The sequence below is a fragment of the Pseudopodoces humilis genome, chromosome 8 (assembly GCF_049639895.1).
Source record: "Pseudopodoces humilis isolate 2021_Gansu_Grassland_sample_001 chromosome 8, ASM4963989v1, whole genome shotgun sequence".
In the NCBI taxonomy this organism is placed as follows: Eukaryota; Metazoa; Chordata; class Aves; order Passeriformes; family Paridae; genus Pseudopodoces; species Pseudopodoces humilis.
In genome coordinates, this window is record NC_142207.1 from 29,776,814 (window position 1) to 29,796,440 (window position 19,627).

At 45.2% G+C, this 19,627-nt stretch overlaps 1 protein-coding gene across 1 annotated transcript; it reads left to right on the forward strand.

The window, feature by feature from the left end:
• The first annotated feature begins 8,475 nt into the window (after positions 1–8,475).
• On the forward strand, positions 8,476–18,963 carry CAVIN2 (caveolae associated protein 2). The gene is made up of 2 exons (XM_005530353.3): positions 8,476–8,885; positions 16,375–18,963. Exons 1-2 carry the CDS (start codon positions 8,493–8,495, stop codon positions 17,167–17,169), a joined length of 1,188 nt encoding a protein of 395 aa, XP_005530410.1. The 5' UTR covers positions 8,476–8,492; the 3' UTR covers positions 17,170–18,963.
• The last annotated feature ends 664 nt before the right edge of the window (positions 18,964–19,627 follow it).

The following is a 19,627-nucleotide window of genomic DNA, read 5'->3' on the forward strand; positions in this document are numbered from 1 at the left end:
ACACTTGCCACGGATTTATGCGTCACTTGTGAGAATTTTTAGTGAAATGATTCAAGCAGCACCACGTGAGTATGAGATCAGGGTGAGAGCCAGTTGAAAAAGCAACGGCCCAGCAGCTGCTTGGTTTGGAGGACTGATTGTGGGACAGAGTCTTACACATCTGGGTCATGGCTTCACATCCATCTCAGCTGCATACTAGCGACAAGGTCATTACTCTTTGGTAGCCCCTTGGTGGCCGACAGAAAATGCTCTGCAGGTCCAGAACGGTTCGTAAGGCACTGGGCTGCTCCTCAGGGCACCCCACATGGCAGGGACTAATTGATCTTTGCGTTGGCAGCCTAAACAGAGATCTCAGGGCTGATATGATGTACAGCAAGAAGCCAGCCTGGAAGATTGGCCACCCTACCAGCTTCCCTGTCACCCAGAGAACAGAACGCTCTTCCGCGAGCTTGCTCGAACACATTCGACACTGCCAAACAAAATGGACTTTGGCAAAGGATCAAGAGTAGCAGAGTACACCCAGTGCAAGCCCTTCACCATCCTTTCTCACAGCAGGAGTAACCTTTATGTGGCTGCTACCCTGAATTGTCTGAGAGATCTCCAGGAAGCATGGCAAGACAGCCTGGAGCCTGCGGACAGAGTCGGGTTTTAGCAGTTAAAGATCCACGAGCTAAAATAAAACCCGGGTATGCATGGTGCACCCATGTGAGGGCAGCCCCTCGGTGCAGGCAATGGCAGATTGTCTGGGATGGCAGAGGAGGCTCAGGGCTCTGGGGTGGGTTACAGGCTGCTGCAGGGCACCAACAAGCGTTCATGTGAAACCCTGAGCGGCAGCACGGGTTCAGTCCTGCAGCCAGCACATGTAAATAACTCCTGGTGAACTGTGCTGGGGTTAAAAACCAAGTTCAGCCCGCTCATGGCTGTGATTTGAACATGGGTTCACCACCTGTAACCCAGAGCACGACAGCACACAAGAGAGCAAGCCTGAAACCCTCAGTGCTTGCTGCATAAACAGACTAATTTGCAGCCTGACATTTTAGCCGTGTCCTATGTAGATTACTTTCTGCTTATTCAATACTTCTGAATAAAAATGCTTAATGCCTGTGAAGTAATAAATAAGCTATTAATACTGTGCACCATGGATGCTCAGTACCTGATTTAACCTTCTTTTTCTTCTTCTAACCTCAACAGGGGCTCTGAAAAATATGCAATTTTTTTATAACTAAGTTAATAAGTGTATTGAATCACTGAAAATAATTACTCTCAAGAACAGACAGCAGTATGCACAGGGCATATAAAAGCCAGCAAGGGGAGATTGCAGGTGAGAGACAGGGAAAACGAGAGAAAATACTGTCAAATACCCCAGGCTCTTCCAGCCTCTTTCAAAATATTCCTCTGTGAAGAGGAAATAACTCTGGAGGTCCAGGAGGTACCCCACTTTTGGAGGCTTTCTGACCCTATCTCTCCTGGGGGCTGAGCTGGCTTCTCCCTGGAGCCCCGTCAGGTCACACAGATGTAGTTTGCATGCCAAACTAGCTGGGCAAGATTTACATCCAACTTTAGGTTTTAATAATTTGATTTCAGTTCCTCATTTAACCAGCTCACACAATTTTCCATATTTTTGGGGAGTCACTTTTTCTTTCCTTCTTTCACTGCCTTAACGCAGGCACGCTATTGGTGACCTCTGTGAAAGGATAAATTAAACCCTGAAGTGCTGTGGTGGGCAGCTGGCCTATGACAGATCCTGTTTGACTATTTCTCACACTGTTGTCATGCCCAGCCCCATGAACCTGGCCCTGACCAGGTACTCAGCAATGAGCTCAGGGATGTGCACCCGGAGCCTGCTGCTCTTTCATCCTTTTCATGCCATCATGTCCCATCAGCGCTGCTCATCACAAATGGTAACTCAGGTTGACATCATTCCTACCAGAGATGGGAGCTATTGAATTATCTAAGGACAAACCTAAATACTAGCTTTTAAAGGATAACTGATCTACTAAAAGCAAGTATTGTTTTGGACGTGCCATGTCCTATTTATCACGCTTGGCTTTGCATTGCACTGTTATCTTCTGCCATGTCATCAGAACAACATGAAGTCGCATGGCACAACATGACAGATGCCTCAGCAATGAAGGAAAGACACTCTCTAGATTCCAAGTCCATTACAGCTCATCTCAAATGAAAGATTCAAAGGATATGAATGATGGTGTGTCTGCAGGCCAAAAGTCTCCTCAATTATCTGCAGAAAACAGATCTCAATTCACCTGCTTTTCACATAATTAATGCCCTACTTGCTTCCATTAAATGTTATTTCATTATCATCTTATTCCAAACAACCTGATTACAAAGTAGGAAAATCTCTTCTTTTAGCTTTGTAGCAACAATAAAAATTCTGGACAAAGGCACAATTCCTTTTAAGTACAATACTCATCATAATCCCTTATTTACTGCTAGAAAAATCTCCCCTCTGTTATGAAGAGGCTTCACCTCAAGTAATCTCCACAACAACACAAGAACACTCTGTCAGTCTCCACAGGAGCAGCCCATTCTTGGATTTTCCAAGAGGCTTGATTTATTAAATGTTCCTCGAGAAAGTTCAGAAGACAATAAATCGTTGAGAACGTTTTGTAATAAAAAGTATCCTAGAAGAAAGTATCCATGCGTATTCAGCTTCAAGTTACTAAAAGCTTTCTAATTTTTACTCTCCTTTATTGAAGAGGGAAAGAAAAAGCAGACAGGTTACCCTGCCTTTCACTGAAAACTACATCCTCTTTTTCCAGAAATACCCAAAAGTGAAAGGGAAAAGTAGCTCTGTTTCCATATATAGCTTCTGATCTGAAACTGGGAAAAACAAACAGCATTTTTTTCCTGAGAACACAGCACTTTTGAAGGAAGTTAAAACATTGGTGAGCATATCAATCACACTTCCTAAAAGTCCAGCCTCCATTTGGAAAGGACTTTTACCAGAAACAACAAAACCCCCTCCCTGATGCTCCAGCTGCCTGGTCCCTGTGACCTTGCAGATCCTCAGGGCCACCACAAAGGCTTGGCTGCGGGAGCAGGTGTCGAGGACGAAGCTGGTCCTCTGCTCCAAAAGCAGAGCTTGTTCCCTGTAGGTAATCATGGCCCAACCTGCAGATCCTGCCATTTTTCACGTCCTTTTAATATCACCTCTGTATCATTTTTGAATGGAGCTGCTCCTCCTGCTCCGTGCCCCACATATCTGCTAGAGGAATACAATGCACTGGCAGGTCCGGGCTGACCGGCCATATGCTGTTCAATTTGTAACTGCTGGTGTCCTGACCTCGCTTTTGTCCGAGCTGCAGAAAACTCCAACTGAGCAGCTGAAATATTCTCTTTTATCTGAAGCTAAGGAAACTATTTTTCCCTCTTCACAAAACTTAATTTGCTTTTCAATGGAAAAAAAGGGAAAAAAAAAAGCACATAGTTTATTATTATGCTCCTCGAATGTCTGAGGAAATACACAGAAAATGCCTGGCACATATGGTATTTTTATGTGGCTTATTTTTTTTCCCTTGTCTGCAAGTCTGCACAGAATCATTACTATTTGGCACACAGCAAAAGGAAGTCTCCTGTGCACGACATGATTTAGTCTGGCCGATAAAGTGGAAGTGGATTTCTTCATTGCATATTAAGTTCTGCTGGATACCATTTGCACAAGAGAGTAAAACTGCAGCTTCATGTTCTTCTATGCTGATACATTTCCTGTCAGACAGCCACATCTCTCTCTTTTCCCAAATATTAAAATTTCTCCTAGCAGCCTCTCCACATTTCCCATTCTCACGGATGGGCTCTCCAAATACAGCTACTCTTGTGAGCACAGAGGTGCCAGCTGGGAGCCAGGCACTGGGGTTCCCTCCTGCGGGGAGCAGGCTGGGTGGCCCTGGGACAAACAGAGCCCTGGCAGGGAGGGCCCTGCTCCCCTGCACACCCCAGGGACGCTGCTGCAGGAGGAGTGGTGTCTTCCTGGAGCCTCTTCCAGCCACTGCCCCACCCACAGTCTCTCTCTGCTTCTCAAAGGATCACGCTGCCAGCGCGCTGAGGATGCTGCTGCATCCTCCTTCTACAGCCCCCATTCCACCAACCTCCCTCTCTTCCAGGGGAAGCCCCAGAGCCCACATGCTGCCCAGATCCCGATCCACCTTGTGCATAGGTGCTGGGTTTTCCCCTTGCTCCCCTCATCCTAAATATTCCGTGGACCTGCCAGGCTGTGTGCAGCCTCCTGGGCTGAATCCCTCACCTCGGGAGCTGAGGAGCTGTAAGAGGTTTCCCCTCCCCCAGCTCAAGCTCCTCTACACAAAACACTACATCACATCTGAGATACTGACACCTTCCCAAAATGTGAGGGCTAGTAACTACTGCTAGAGGAGAGCCAGTCCACAATCCACTGCAGTTACTGGCATCCATCAGCAGGCTTGGGTGAGTTGTACTGGTCCAGACTGGCTGCTCAGTGCCAAGGACAGCGCAGGAAATCAGTCTCTGCTTCTCTAACCCATCACATTTCTTCTCTAATGCTTTCAGAGCACTACAAACAGGGTGCTTCCAGTGAGACTGACTCTTTACAGACATACTGCTTTCTTTTAAAAAAATGTCAAAAAGACAGCGTTAGGGGTTCGTGGATTAATTTCTCTGGGCTGTGTCCCTGGAAGAAGCAACCTGTGCTGAGAGGAGAAATGCCTTTCACTGGAATAAGTCCCATCAGCATCGTTAGCCTCACTGCCTAATAACGTAAACCTCACTCAATCATCACACGCTTAACGAAGCAGCCAGTCCAGCCTCCGTTTCCCCAGAAGCTTCTGACCAGTGTCAAACAGCCCTGGCTGAGCGGCAGAGGTGCCAGCAGCATGACAAGCGTCACTGTGACAGATGGAGCAGGCTGACAGGAGGGGAATGGCACTGTGACCCAGCCCTCAGAGAAGCCCTTCAGCAGCAGGCAACCAGATTTCATGTCTTCAGCCCTTGCTGGGTGCAGACAGTGCTGGCTCTGGTGCAGGAGATGCAGCATCACTTCTTCCCAGCCCATGTCCCATCCATACCCCCTTTTCTCCCTTGTCCAAGCATAGCAGACATCAGCCCCTCAAGGCACCAGCCCTCCCATGCTGGGGTGCCCTGCCACACCTTCCACAGCTCTTGCCATCAGGCAGCCCTTCACCTCAGCAGTTAGATGGGCCTCACACCATCTCTTTATAGTCACTGGTAGCTTGGATATGAAATTCAATATGATGACGACGACCTGTATGGTCCCTGCCGTTCTTCCCTCCCCTATTTATTCCCTTCTCCATCCTTTCCTGTCATTTTGCTTTACCTATTACTCCACGCCTAATAAATTATCAGTAATGCTCCAGCATCAAACATTTATTATCCCGAGAACCACGTGAGTAATGAGTGAGTTAACCTCCAATTTTTGTCCGTATAATTCACACATATTGATTTTACATGAAAAGAACTCTTGACTTACATTGGATGACCCTGATAAATTTAATCTCTTTAATGCTTCTTCTTTCTAAATAAATGTAAAATGTTTTCCTCTAGAAAGTTTCTCACCAGTAAAATCTGTATTGAAACTTGGCAAAAAATCTCCTCCACTACTCTGCCAAATTAATCGATACAATTAAAAACCCCAAACCTGCATAAAAATTCTCCAATTCCTCCAAGCACTGGCAGCCCAGCAGCCTGACAGTGTTGTTACAAAAGTGACAGGCAATCAGAGCTGACAGCTGGTGTCAGAACCCACAGCTGGAATTTAGCAGCAGAATGGGACAGGTACCAGTTTGGGGCCATCTTTTCTCCTGTTCTCATCACAGGTACCAGTTTGGGGCCATGTTTTCTCCGGTTCTCATCACCGCTCCTTTCCCCACAGCGTTGCCTCAGGTCTGGTGGCCCAAGCAGCAGTTCTGGGCAGGGAGCGTAGGGACAACACAGCACCTCTTCCCAAGCCATGGGGACCCTGAGGAATCCTCTGCCACGGGCATCCATGGCCCTTGTAGCTCCATCAGCGCTGCTGTCCCTGGCTCAGCTTTGCTGGGTCAGAAGACTGACCAGGAAACCAAACTTTGTGTTTTGTGCTGGTTCCCGTGGGGTGTCACAATTTTTTCATAGGATGCACGCAGGGCTGGGAGTTTTAAATACTCAAAAACTTGCAGAGCCTTTCCAGAAGGCTCACAGCAGGAGTCAGGAGAGTATTTCTTTAGATTCTATAGACAGGGCAGGTCTCCCCTCCATCATCCATCTGTGCCAGGTACAGCAGAAGGTTGATGCAAAAAGGCTGGAGGAGACAGGCTCCAGAGACGGGCTGGGAAGCCAGCTTGGCCAGCAGCTGGGACCACAGCCAGGCCAGGGCTTTGCCACAGCCCAACAAAACTGAAGAAAAAAATTAATTTGGAAAATTAAAAAGATATTTTGCCACAGGAAAGATACGTGGCTGGGCAGAGACACACAGGCTGCTCCCTGCCAGAGCAAGGTAAGCTACTGCTCTCTGCAAAAATTCCTCCTCTTTGCCTCGGCTCCAGGTCCCAGCCAAAATGAAGGGAGGGAGGAGGAAGCGAGATGGGCAGGATCCTGTGCTGAGAGGGGCTGACACTGGCAGCCCTCCAGAGACACAAACACGTCCTTCCTAGGGAAGGGCGTATCAGGTAGTGCTGCCAGGCAGAGCTCGTGGAAACAGAAGGGTTTTGTTTAGGTTGTGCCTTTAAAATATGTCCACTCCCCTCTCAGCCTGTATATTTTACAGTCTCAGCATAGTTTCCCCTGTGGACAGCTCTGGCAGGCTCAGTGATTTTTTTTTTTCCAAAGCATACTCACTCACAAATGCATTTTTCAAGCTCCCACAACTTGAAGAATAGAAGGTGAAGCCTGAGGAGAAAAAAAAAAAAAAAAAAAAAAAAGGCCCAAAGAAGGTAACATTGCAGAACATTCAGGGGCTCAAGCACACAGTGTTTGAAATGGGTAACTCATTTGTATAGTTCTTCAGTCATTAATTTCTATTCCTTTTCATGGTAAAATGCTTTTCTTTCTTCTCTGTACAAAGGAAAGGGCAGGGATCATGGTCATTTGGACTCAAAATAGATGTTACATCTGCAGGATGTAGGGAAGTCATGAAGTATATTTGGCCAAATATCAGAAAATTTTATATGTCAGCTACCCAAATATTAGAATCCCATATACCCAAGCATTGGAAACATCTGTGCTGCAGCAAGAAGTCCTGTTTCCAAGCAAATGTAAAGGGGAGAAGACAGATACTGACTGCTTGAGAACATCAGTACAGGATGAGCCACCCGAGTCCACGGAATTTTGCAACATTTTCCTTGGTGATAACAGCTTTGGGTCCATCCTGGGAAGAGTTATGCATTATTCTAAATAAACAGCTTGGTATTTCTTCATGCCAAATAGCTCCTTTTGGTGCTTGGAAACTCAGTGCCTCTGCCACCACACCCAGTTTATCTCCATTCCCCCAAAACAGCCACACTGAACCTTATGATTCTTTCTTACTGAAGAAACCCTGAAAAATCCAGGCAGGACAACCAGTGTGCCCAGCTAATCTCCACATCCCAAGCAGGGACTCCAAGCTCCTGGCACTCCCTCCAACCAGTAAGCACCCCATGCAACACCTCACTTTTTTGTTTTGTATTTTTTACTAACAAGAATAGAGTAGAGTAGAGTAGAGTAGAGTAGAGTAGAGTAGAGTAGAGTAGAATAGAATAGAATAGAATAGAATAGAATAGAATAGAATAGAATAGAATAGAATAGAATAGAATAGAATAGGTCATCACCTAAATTATTTTTCAAAGCCCTGTAATAATAACAATAATAACTATGAGGAGATAAAAATATTTACATTGTTATTTTTAAAAACCCCAAAACCCAGTCTGGTGTTGTACGGGGTGGAAGGAATTATGGTAGATTTGACTCACCATGAGTGAATGCTTTATAAGTTTGTTAATTATTATGACAATTATTACAAATTATCATTAGGATGCTGATATAAGAATAAATATAACGATACAAATTTTTTTGTATATTTCCAGAGCACATTAACATGTGATTAATGTAATGATTGATGCGTTTATTACAGTAGTGATTTACTTCTTTAAAAGCATGTCGATATACGATTATTGTAGTAATTGTGATATTGACTACAGCAAAAATTTAAACACAAACGGCAGGTTTGAACTCCACTCAATCTCTCTCCCGGACCATCACCAGCACCAGCAGCACGTTTTCCGTGTCCCCTCGGGCCGGCGAGTGGCAGGGCTGCATTCCGCGGTATCTCCTGCCATCTACTGATGCTCGGAGGAGCGGCGGCCCGGGAGCGCAGCTCGGCCGGCCCGGGGGAGGCCCCGCGCTCCGGGGCGGTCACAGCCCGCTGCCCGGGGCGGGCCGGGGCCGGGCTCGGCCCCAAACCTCCCCGGGGGAGGGCGAAGGCGCTGCCCTTAATAGCGGCGGCGGCGGCGGGGTGCCGGGCCGGGGCAGCCATGGGGGAGGCGGCGGCGGGCAGCGCCGTGCCCCCGCTGCCGGCAGCCGAGGCGGGCGGCGGGCAGGTGAACGCGCTGACCGTGCTGGCCCTGCTGGAGAAGCTGGTCTCCATGCTGGAGGCGGTGGAAGGCCACCAGCGGCAGATGGAGCAGAGGCAGCGGGGCTTGGAAGGGGCGGTGCGGGGTATCCAGGTGGACCTGGTGAAGCTGTGCCGCAGCCACGGCGCCACGGGCGAGGCGGTGGAGAAGCTGCTGGAGAAGTCGCGGAAGGTGTGCGCTCACACCCGCGCCGTGCGGGAGCGCCTGGACAGGCAGTGCCACCAGGTGCGGCGTCTGGAGCAGCACCACGCCCAGCTGCTCCGCAGGGACCGCTTCAAGGTGCTCATCTTCCAGGTGAGAGCCCTGCTCCCGAGCGGGGAACAGCCCAGCGCCCCCCCGGCCACACACATCACCGCCTACTAACTCTTGGCCAACTCGGAAACCAGAGCTGGCCTTGTGCTAGCCCGGCAAATGTGCACCAGAAACCTATTCGCCTTAGCAAACTCGGGGAAAGAGTAGTCTTTTGTTAAGTCTTAGACTTGGGGAAAAACAAAACTTTCGCTCTTTTATTCTTAGCAAATTCAGGAGTAACGCCTGCTTTTCCTCTTTGTGGACTTGGGGAAAGAATGTTTTCCTCTCTTAGGAAACCTGGGAAAAGAGCTGTCTTTCTTACTCTAGCAAACTTGAGGGAAAAGCACTTTATTTCTTTCTTTTTTTTTTTTTTTTTTTTTCTAACTTTTAGCAAACTTTGGGAAAGAGCCCTCTTTAACTCTTGCAGTCTTGGAGAGAAAGTTGTCCTTTACTAGCTCCTAGCAAACATGAGAAAAGAGACCTTGTTTCACTAACTCTCAGCATGTGTGAGAAATCTGCCACCTTCATTCTCTGCAAATGAAGGGAAAGAGCCATATTTTACTAACTCCAAGCGTATATGGGGAAAAGTTTGGTTTTATCGTGTGTTTTGGGGTTTAAGTAAACCTGAAGGGTCCTTACGTTTTTCCAAACTCTCGGCAAACTTGAGGAAAGAGCTCATTTTGCAAACTTGAGGTAGAAATGCCCCTAAAAACTGCCTCTGTGTCTGCCCTGGGAAGCAGGAGAGGGGCAGGGCTGTATCTCCCTGTCTCCTCGTGCCCTGCTTCACTCTGCAGGACTGATCCGGCCCATTCAGGGATGAGCTAAAAATTCAGCTTAAAAACTCAGCTTCCTGGGAGTCCATCCAGTGATAGCAGCAGTTTGCATATTTTCCCCTTTTAAAGCAATGGTCTGGGTAGAAGACGCCGTGAGCTTTAACTAAACACAGGACGTGACTTTCACATATTCAAAAAAAAATAAAGACAGGCCTCCACAAATCACTGAGGGAGGGCAGGAGAGCAAATGCTGGGCTGGGGTAGTCACAGCTTGGGCACTTCACCAGCGCTTCATACTGAACCTGCCAGCTGGGCGTTACCTCTGTCGGCCACTAACTCTGCTCCTTGGGTTGTTGGGGTGTTTCTCTAAACAATCCCAAAATAAGAGAGCGGTGCTTGATTGTAAAAAGCTGGCAGGCCTGGTTAGTGCACAGGCAATTCCCCCAGAAAGGAAGCCCCCACCTCCCTGCTTTATTGTTCTCCCAAATTACAGTCCAGGCTTGTCAGGCCAGAGGAGGAGGAGCTGCGGCATGTTTCCACCCCAGAAGGAATGTGGAAATTATTCCAGAGACTGGGTAAATTAAATGACACATGTTCTCTGCAGTTCTGCAAGTAATTTAGGATCCATTACTGTATGTCAAAACACTGCCATCTCCCAGGCCCCGTTAGCTTATGACTGGCTCCCACCTCCAGGTTCAGACCGTGTCCTGTGTGGTGGGTGCATCAGCAGGGCCTGGGGGAAGGTCATTTCTAACATTTCTCATACCTGTGAGCGTGAGAATTACGGCCTTGCTGTTGCAAGGAGTGTCTTCCTCCAGAGAACTCAGTTATTTACTGTTTTAAGATGACATAATGCAGAGAGGAAAGACAAACAGAGCTCTGTGTGTGCAGGACAGCTGACATTTCCTCGGGTGGGGATCTTCCACTGGCAGCGATTTGCAGGGACTGGGTGAAGGGAACAGCACAAAGCACCAAGAAGGGTTTGAGGCGTAAAGCAGTGTCCTGCTGGCTCATTCCTGACACTGAATAGTGTTGAAAAGCTAAGGCCTGTTTAAAACTCTGAACCTTTCCTTAATACTGCACAAACCTAAGGCAAACAAAACACGGGCCCGTGTCCCACCAGTACAACAGATAAAGAAAATCCCCTGCCTGTCTTTGGGCTGGTGCCTTTGGACAGCAGGTCTCTTCTCCACAGCTTTTACAGGGATTTAGGGGACTCATCTCTCACCAGAAAACATGTCACCACAGTGCAGGATGATGAATTTACCCAGTCCCAAGCCAATGCAGATCAGGAACACAAGACTTAAAAACAGAAACACTGCAGTTAAATTTACTGTTTTTAAAACAAAAAAAAATCAGCTGTGAGCTGGGAACTGTTCCTGGCAGTGGTCTGCAGTTAAATGGCAGCGTGGCTGCCTGGGAAGCTGGGGTGGTCAGCATTGCTCCTCAGGGGCAGGAGAGGGTGACTGGGGTGGGCTTTCTCCAGTGGAGTGTGGGAGGAGCTGGGATTTTCCTCTGAGAACTGGCTGCAGCCACAGGGGTGGCCAGGCCGTGCCCATACAGGCTGTGCCCAGGCTGTACCTGCATGCCCACCTCCCTGAAATCTCCCTGCAGGATCTCCTTTCAGGCTGGAGGAGGGACAGTCTGATAGTCAGCGGGGCCACTGCCTTGCTAGGATAATTGTACAGGGGAGAAAACAGCAGGCTGGCTGGGTTTCTGTCCTGCCTTGCACAGGAATCCATGGAAAAACAATTGCAGGAAGAAGAAGTCACAGTAATGAAGCCATATTGATGCCAGATTTCTGCGAAAACAAAGGGGAATCTGGATGTATGAGACTCCTCTTCAGCTGGGGGATCCTTCTTTTCTACCAAAAACACAATGCCAAACTTCACAGAGCATGCTTCTCATTAAAACTAGCTTCTCCAGCCTGGGGAGACAGCTCAATATGAAAATAATAATTCACATTTGCGATTCAGCTCTGCATTCACCATGTACCCTAAACTCCCTAATACTTGGTGGGAGCACTGAGCAGAGCCAAAACACACGACTGAGCTCCAGCTCTGCATTTTATGAAGTTGTGCTGCCACGTGCCAGCATCAGCTTTCCCTCTGCATATGCACTGAGAATGAACTGTGTTTAGAAAAGTTCACCTATTTACATATTTTCCATTAAAATGCTCTTAGTTTTCTCTCCCTAGAATGTCTGCATATATTTCTTTAATTGGTGGCATATTTTAAGGGAGCTCCATTCCAGGAATTTGAGGATGCAAATGTTATTATAAATGACACAGCAATTCAGAAAAACACTGAAGTGACTGTTTTAAAAATCCTTGTTAAGCTTTGGCATTGTTCCCCTCTATTTTGTTCTCGCCACATGACCAGCTTTTTGGTTCTGGTTTGGTGGGGGTTTTGTTCGCTTTTTTAGCTGCAAAAGCAAAATGCAAGATGAAAAAGGGCTCATGCTTAATTTTTCAATTAAATGTCATGTTTACTGGTTAAATGTCATGGAAATAGGACAGATAAGTCAAAATTGCAGCTTGGGGTCAAGCACACTAATATTCAAGTCCTTTCCAGATCCTGCTGTTGGTAAACCCTTCAGCCTAAAGTGAAGCAAGAGGGGGGCACAACAAATTAGCCATTTTATTGAATCTTCTTGTACGGATCACTGCAATAATCTCTCACAGAAGCAACTTCAAACTCAAAAATGAGCAGGTGAGGGAACCAGAGGATTTACAAGCTGTATTTCCCTTGCAGGGCAAATACTCTTACATTGATTAATGGCAGAAATACCTCCCATGGCTCTTGGGGCTTGGCCCGGCTGTGCTGTGGGAGGACAGGGGGACAGGACGTGCAAATGGGCAGGTGGCACTTTCCTCCTGCCCTCCCTCCCCACCCTGCCATCCAACTCTGAAGAGCTCTATTTGTCCAAAGGAAAGTAGGTGGAGCCTGGAGCTGTTTTCAGGAGGATTTGTCATGTTTTGACCTATTTTGTGTTGCAAAACAAGTTTTAGGCTAGTGATCATCTGGACATATAGCAGCAGCATACAGAGGAACCCGGACTGGGGAAATGCCATCTCTCCTTCTTGTAGGTCATGGCCTCATACAGCAAATATAACAAAAAAAACCCCAAAACACAACAAACCAAAGTAGAGCAGATTGATTTACCTCATGCAGCATCAGAAAATCAACACTTCTTGAGTAAATTAACTATCTGTTCACTCGGGCCACCCAGCTTTGCAGTACACTGTTATGGATCTTATTCCTTTTCATAAAAGGTAGGGATGAAATTATGATTTGCAGGAAGTTCCCAAGGATTGCTGATCAAAGCCACAAGGAAGGCACTGATTTTAACTATGCAAGTATTACTAGTGTTACCAAGACTTGTTTTATGCAGAGAACTTCCACTATTCTATTCATCTCCTGCATGGAAAAACAAAATTCAGAGGAGCTAGCTACCTACAGTCAAGCCCATCTGAGGAAAAAAATGCAAGGGCTGTTTCTGAACTCAGATGTGGAAAATACAAAGATGTATTGCTTTCTTAGAATTTTAGATTAGATCAAGAAGAAGAGATCAAAGTTCTACTTCTTTTGGCATGGAAAACAGTTATGCAGTTTGTAACAGCTGGCATTTTTCAGTGTATTGTTCTAGTCTTCCTAAATGAAATAGCAGACTGCTTAAAAAATGTATCAAAACAAAATATAGCTGTCACATAAACTTGTAAGACCAAACAGTTATCAATAGCCCGCTTACAACTTGTTATCAGTAACCATATTTGAAATAGAAATGTCTGTTCCACCTCAGAGAGTTCCTGCTATACCACCCTCGTGTTTTCAAAGCATTTTACTTAATTTATTTTCATTTGCATTTTAATAGTTCCTGTAATCCTAAGGTCTTTCGGAAGCATGACATAGGAAAGCGTGTCATTCCCGTTTTATAAGCACACAAATAGATGCCCAGAGGCTGATGTTTTCCAGAGCCATGCAGGAAGCTCAGACAGAGGAGTGATCACTTGAATTCCAGTACTGCCTGATAGCCAGAGACCACCTAGGATCTGCTTTTAGTTGAATCATTAGCTCATTATTATGTGGTATATTTTTGTTTGCTTTTTTTTTTTCCACTTTGTAAACAAGGGTAGTTTGACAGTCTCTCTTCTACTCTGAAATTGGACAAAAATGATAACCCAATTTGTGTCCATATTCTTCTAGAGACTGCATGCAGTACTTCAGTTTAATATGAATACTGTAGATAGAGCTAAACTGACCTTGAGAAGGACCTTACAGACCCATCTCTGGCTCAGGCTGCACTCTGATTACACTCACATGACACTGCTTTCCTAGATAAAATACTTTAAAAGTACAACCCACCTCTCTACTCATTAAAATCAGAGTTTTCTATACCATTCAGGCACTTACACCTGAATGTTCAGATGTCTAAAACTGCACATGATTACCTAGGTTTGGAAAGAATGCACTAGACATGAAAATTATGTTTTATACTGAGTTCTCGTGCTCTGGGGAATAATTCAACACTGCACCCACTCATGTAATCCACATTTCATTAACTGCAGTGGAGAGAAAATATAAATATTTGTACAGCAGTTAACAGCTGGTTTCACTTAAAGCTGGTGCAAGTTTCCTTTGTTTTGTTATCTTGGTCACTGTTGCTGATAGTTTCATCAACATAATAGGTGTCAGGAGAAGAGTGTGGCCTTCATTAGATGTTCCACTGCAGGCAGAGGGTTTGTAAAGCTGTGTGCCAGTGTGTGACCGAGGCCAGTGGCCCAGAGAGGTGTGCAGGAGCTGCAGGAAAGGAGCATGTGCAAACTGTCAAACCAGCATCCATTTCTTTGATACCTTCCATTTTTATATCCACTAGAGATATTAACCAGCGTACCTGAATCACTGTGCATATATGTGTGTGTATATACATATATACGGTATAAAATTATTCTGCCCATCTACATTGCATATTCTTGAGTTCCAGAAGGGCTACAAAGTAGTCCTAGTTTTTAACAGAATCACAGAATAACAGAAACAGGTTGGAAATGAGATCATTGAGTCCAACCTGTCACCTAACACCACCTTGTCAAACAGACCATGCTGTACCAGCTGTCATGTCCAGTCTTCTCTTACACATCTCCAGGGACAGTGACTCCACCACCTTCCTGGGCAGCACATTCCAGTGTCTAATCACTCTTTCTGTGAAGAAATTCTTCCTAATGTCCAGCCTAACCCTCCCTGACACACAGTTTAAGTGTCCTCTTTTCCTAACACTGGTTGCCTGGGAGAAGAGCCTGACCCCCACCTGGCCACAGCCTCCTTTCAGGGAGTTGTAGAGAGCAATAAGGTCACCCCTGAGCCTCTTCTTCTCCAGACTAAACAACAACCACATACAACAGCCTTGACAGCAAATTTAACCCAAGACACTGTTGTCTGCAGTGATCACAACTGTATGCTCAGTCCTGAAATAATGAGCATGAACTTGGAAGTGTATGTGGCCTTTTTTCCCCTTAACTGTACACTCAGGCCAACTAGGGACAGATCTGAGACTATTACAACCATTTCACTCTGCACTTACTGCTTTTTTGTATCTAAAGATAAATGTGGAGGGAGGAGGGAAAAGAAAATCCCTCCAGTGCATGTGAGGAAGTGAAATTGCATGCACTCTGAAAATGATAAAAAAGGTAATGAATAAAGACTATGCAAATCCAAGGCTCAAAGCACTGAGAGGAGAAGGGAGTGTGCAAGGAGCCTCATTTTCTTTGCATGGGTAGATGCTTGCAAAACCCCCACAGAACAGAGTGTTCATTGTGCTGCCTGAGCTGCTCGGGGTTTAGAGCTTCTGCACTGGGTGGGCACAGACATCCCTCGTCACGACCTGCAGCTTCTGCCCTTGCTCAGCCTGTTTTGTTTTTAGATTCTGTGTCTTTTCTTGGTTTTGTTTCTAAAAAGCAATACTTTTCTTGTTAGCTAGAAACTTCTGTTTTCTATGTGGTACAGTGTCTTTTTATTTTTGTATACCATATTTGTATCCTTACATTTCAAGGAGCTGTCCTATTCACATTATAATATTTACCAACAAAATGTATTAGTTTTTTTTTCCTTTTTTTCTGTAAGTAGCTATAAAATAGGATATACTCTAAACATCATGAACTTCATGGTTTCTCTGTTTCAGCAATCCATTTTTAACAGCACCATACATTTTCCAGAAATGTGGCAGAAGTTCTAACTGCATTTGCCATTTGAGATATTTTCCAGATGCAACCAGCACCTCTGCAGGGATATTCTCAGTCTTTGGCTCAAGAAACTGAGAGCTCTGTGGGGTTATGTGACTTCTGGAGTTCTGCACAGGGGTCTGCAGGACAACCTCCCTCCCCACCACACCCTCCCATCTGCCCAGGGACAGGTGTACAACTTGACAGCTAAACTCTCATTAAAGGGTATCTAATACAAATTAAAATAACAGGATTTCCATTCTGCATATGTTCCAAGTCACTTTGAAAGAGTACAGCTGACAGCTCATAAGTCTTAAACTTTACCAGACAGTGGTTCAGGGAGCTTTGAGTGGTTTGTTACTGGTTAAGTGTGTTGAAAAAACCAATAAATGTTCAGCATTCATCTCAGCATCACGGTGGGGGGGAGAATTGTTCAGGGTTGCGCTTTGTTTATTAAATTTGTGTCCTGTGAACTATGAAACTCAAGTATTGTCAATTCTTTCAGGAGGAAAATGAGATCCCTGCCAGTGTTTTTGCAAAAGAGCCCATTCCTAGCATTACAGAAGGAAAAGAGGAGCCTGTTGATGAGAACAAAACACTGGAAGAAACGTTGCACACAGTGGAGCTGGGTTCAGATGATGAAATGTTTCATGAGGAAGATGATTTGGATGACAGTGCAGAGGAGAAAACAGAAGAATCAAGAGCTGAGAAACTTAAAAGATCCAGCCTCAAGAAGGTGGACAGCCTCAAGAAAGCGTTCTCCCGCCAAAACATTGAGAAGAAGATGAACAAAATCAGCACAAAGATTGTGTCACCTGAACGGAGAGAAAAGATCAAGAAATCACTTACTGTGCATCACCAGAAATCCTCCTCTTCAAAGGGCTCTGGTTTCAAAGTGTCTCCCCTCACATTCAGCACCAAGAAAGGCCGTGAAGGAGAGAGCCCCACAGAAGCTGAGGACAGACCATCAGAAACCGCAAGCAACGAGCAGGCTGAGAACGAGGATGAAATGTCCTTCGCCGACATGCACTCGGATATGACCCCCACCACCTCCCTGGCCGAGGAGGCCAAAGCAGCCGTCGACTCCCTGGAGAAGGAGGCCAGAGTGGAGGGGAAGGCTGTGATGAGCAACAACATCGAGCTGTCCATTGTGGAAGATGATGAAGAGTACGGGGTGCCCCTAGAAGTTTCTAGCCAGAAACTGTTCGACGAGAGAAACAACCCAGTTGGTGGGGAAATGGAACAATCTGATGAAGAAACCACCCAAGCAGCCGTCCTGCAGGTGGACCAAACAGCGTAAGCAGCCCAAGCCCCCCGTCGCCTGCCAGACACACACAGGTTTTCCCAGGTGAGGAACTGGTTTCAGCTGCACTGGTTTCAGGCAGGAGAAGCGACTCTTCCATCCTTTTCTCTGCAGTGATAATATATTGCTTCGTGTTGGAATGCAGAGTGGACAAGGTCAATGACTTAAGCCGCAACGTGCTCAGTTTTAGGCCGAGTCACTGGTGTTCATGAACTTAGAGATGCTGCCAACAACTGGTGTCGGAGACCAGCAGGAAGAGAGGATGTCTGGTAGAAGCAAGCTGATCTGCTGGCTTTCTTAGAGTTAGGTCCAGGGAACGCGTGGAGTAGTCAAGACCCAAGCATTTCTGTTCTTTTTTCTTCCCCCAGTACTTCCCAGCACTGTGAGCAGTTTTGTATGTAAATGTAGGAATACCAATGAGAACATTTGATTTCAGTTGCCTTGCCATGCTCCACGAGTACTAACAGCCTCAGTAACTGTGCACACACGTATAGTTTGTTTGGGGCTTTGCTCCACAGCACCGTGGGACTAAAAGAGCAGAGTATTTGGAGGGCAAAGCTGAAAACCAGTTCCATCCATTTCATTGGGGGAAAGATTTTTGCCAGTAGTCACTCACTATTCGTTTAGAAGAAATCACTGTTTAGGTGGGGGGGGGGGGGGAAAGTATTTTTCAATATAACAGAGTTATGGAAATACATTAATGACAAGCATGAATGTGTGATCATTACTGTACCTTTAAGGGTTCAGAAATTGAAAAGAAAGAAATAGGTGTTTGATATGAAGGTAGCCCGAAGAAAATATGAAGTGCTATGAAATGTAAAAAAAGAAAAAATAACCCCCCACAGTATTCAATCTATACTCCCAGCTTAAAGTATATATACTCAGATAACACTAATTAATTCATAGTCTTTATAGTAATATACTACCAAACTTTGCACCTGCACCACTTTGTATCTCAGAGTATTTTGAAAATAGCATAATTTATCTTTTTACAGATTATTTCATATATAGAGCTATATCTACACAGGAGAGTTAGGTAATTACAGGGATGTAAGGACAATTTCTTCAAAAAGGTGAAGTACTCTTTCAGACATTGTCCAAAGGGAACAATGTGTTATGGATTGAACTTCATGGCAGGGATGAGTTTATGTAAGTACGAGCCTGCACAGCCACAGGATTTGGTTCTCTGCTAGTAACTTTGATCAAAGTCACCCACCTGCTCTCAAAATTACTAGTCTAATTTTTCAAAATTGATTGAAAATGAAAGGCTACAAGGTAGTTTGTTCACTATGAATGTTCATTCCTGTCACTTAAAGGTAAGGGGCAAGGGAGGAAAGGGAAGCACAATACCCACAACTGTTCCCTTACATCCTTGGTTGTTTATGCAGTGGGTTATTTTTATTTTTTTATATATATAAAAAATTCTACTGATAGTTAACATTGCACTAAAAGGTTGCTTCCTTTTGTGTTTAGAATCACAAATTACAGGGGAAATAAAAGCTACAGCAGAAGTACCATTATGAAATAATTAACAGGTATTACCCACAGGGATAATACCTGTAACCAGTAAATCACACTGGAAGTTAGTTAGTCGGAGCTTACTGTAGGCGAGTACTATTAAGAGTTAAGCTCTTAAGTGCATGGTATCATATAGAAGGTTCTGTTTCTAAGAAAAATCATGGCATAACTCGTGCAGCTATATTTTTATTTTGTATTAACTACAATGGATTTCAGTATTTTTACTTGTAACTAACTATGAATATGACAAATAAAAGCATAATATAAAACACAGCCATGTCAGTCTTTGGAAGAAGCAGTCTGAGAAGGTGGCAAAGATGAAATTTAAAGGTCAAGTATTTATTACTTCAGTTCATGTTCCTCTTGTATCTGTACCATTTTCTTTCTCATCCTATGCTGTTGTTTAGCAATGCAAACACCAGTGCTTTTCTTTCTAGACACCTGTCAGACTTTTAGCCCATGTAAACGTACTCAGGCACTTTCCAAAATCTCCTGGCTCAATCTGCATCTTTGTATTGGACTGCAGCATACTCTTAACACACTAAATAGTCTGAAAGCATATTTATATTGAAGCCTATGTTCTGTTTATGCACACAGATAAACTCTTGTCTTCTAGAGTGCCACATAGTCTTTAGTGGGCTTAATTTTACTGACAGACTAAAGAAAGCACGTTTAACCTTTATGCAGCAGCTGTCAACCTCCCACAACCACCAAGTGCTAACCAGGAGTCCCAGCATCATGTTTACATTTTGCTTCCAGATATGCTGGTTTGTTTGTGCTGCTAAGCTTTAATTCAAACAACACCCCTGGCCATGCTTTATCCAGTTTTAGAGATGCTGAAATGAATCCCACGCGCAGTGTTCTAAGAGCATTACAATGCTGTCCAGTAAAACCATTGGAAATGCAGATACTGAGCATCTGGGAGAATTAACTCAAA

What these genes read in the sequence shown, in the direction of transcription:
- CAVIN2 (XM_005530353.3), top strand. Translation starts at nt 8,493, where the DNA reads ATGGGGGAGGCGGCGGCGGGCAGCGCCGTGCCCCCGCTGCCGGCAGCC. An exon ending in TCAAGGTGCTCATCTTCCAG is followed by an intron (nt 8,886 to 16,374) that starts GTGAGAGCCCTG and finishes CAATTCTTTCAG; the next exon opens with GAGGAAAATGAGATCCCTGC.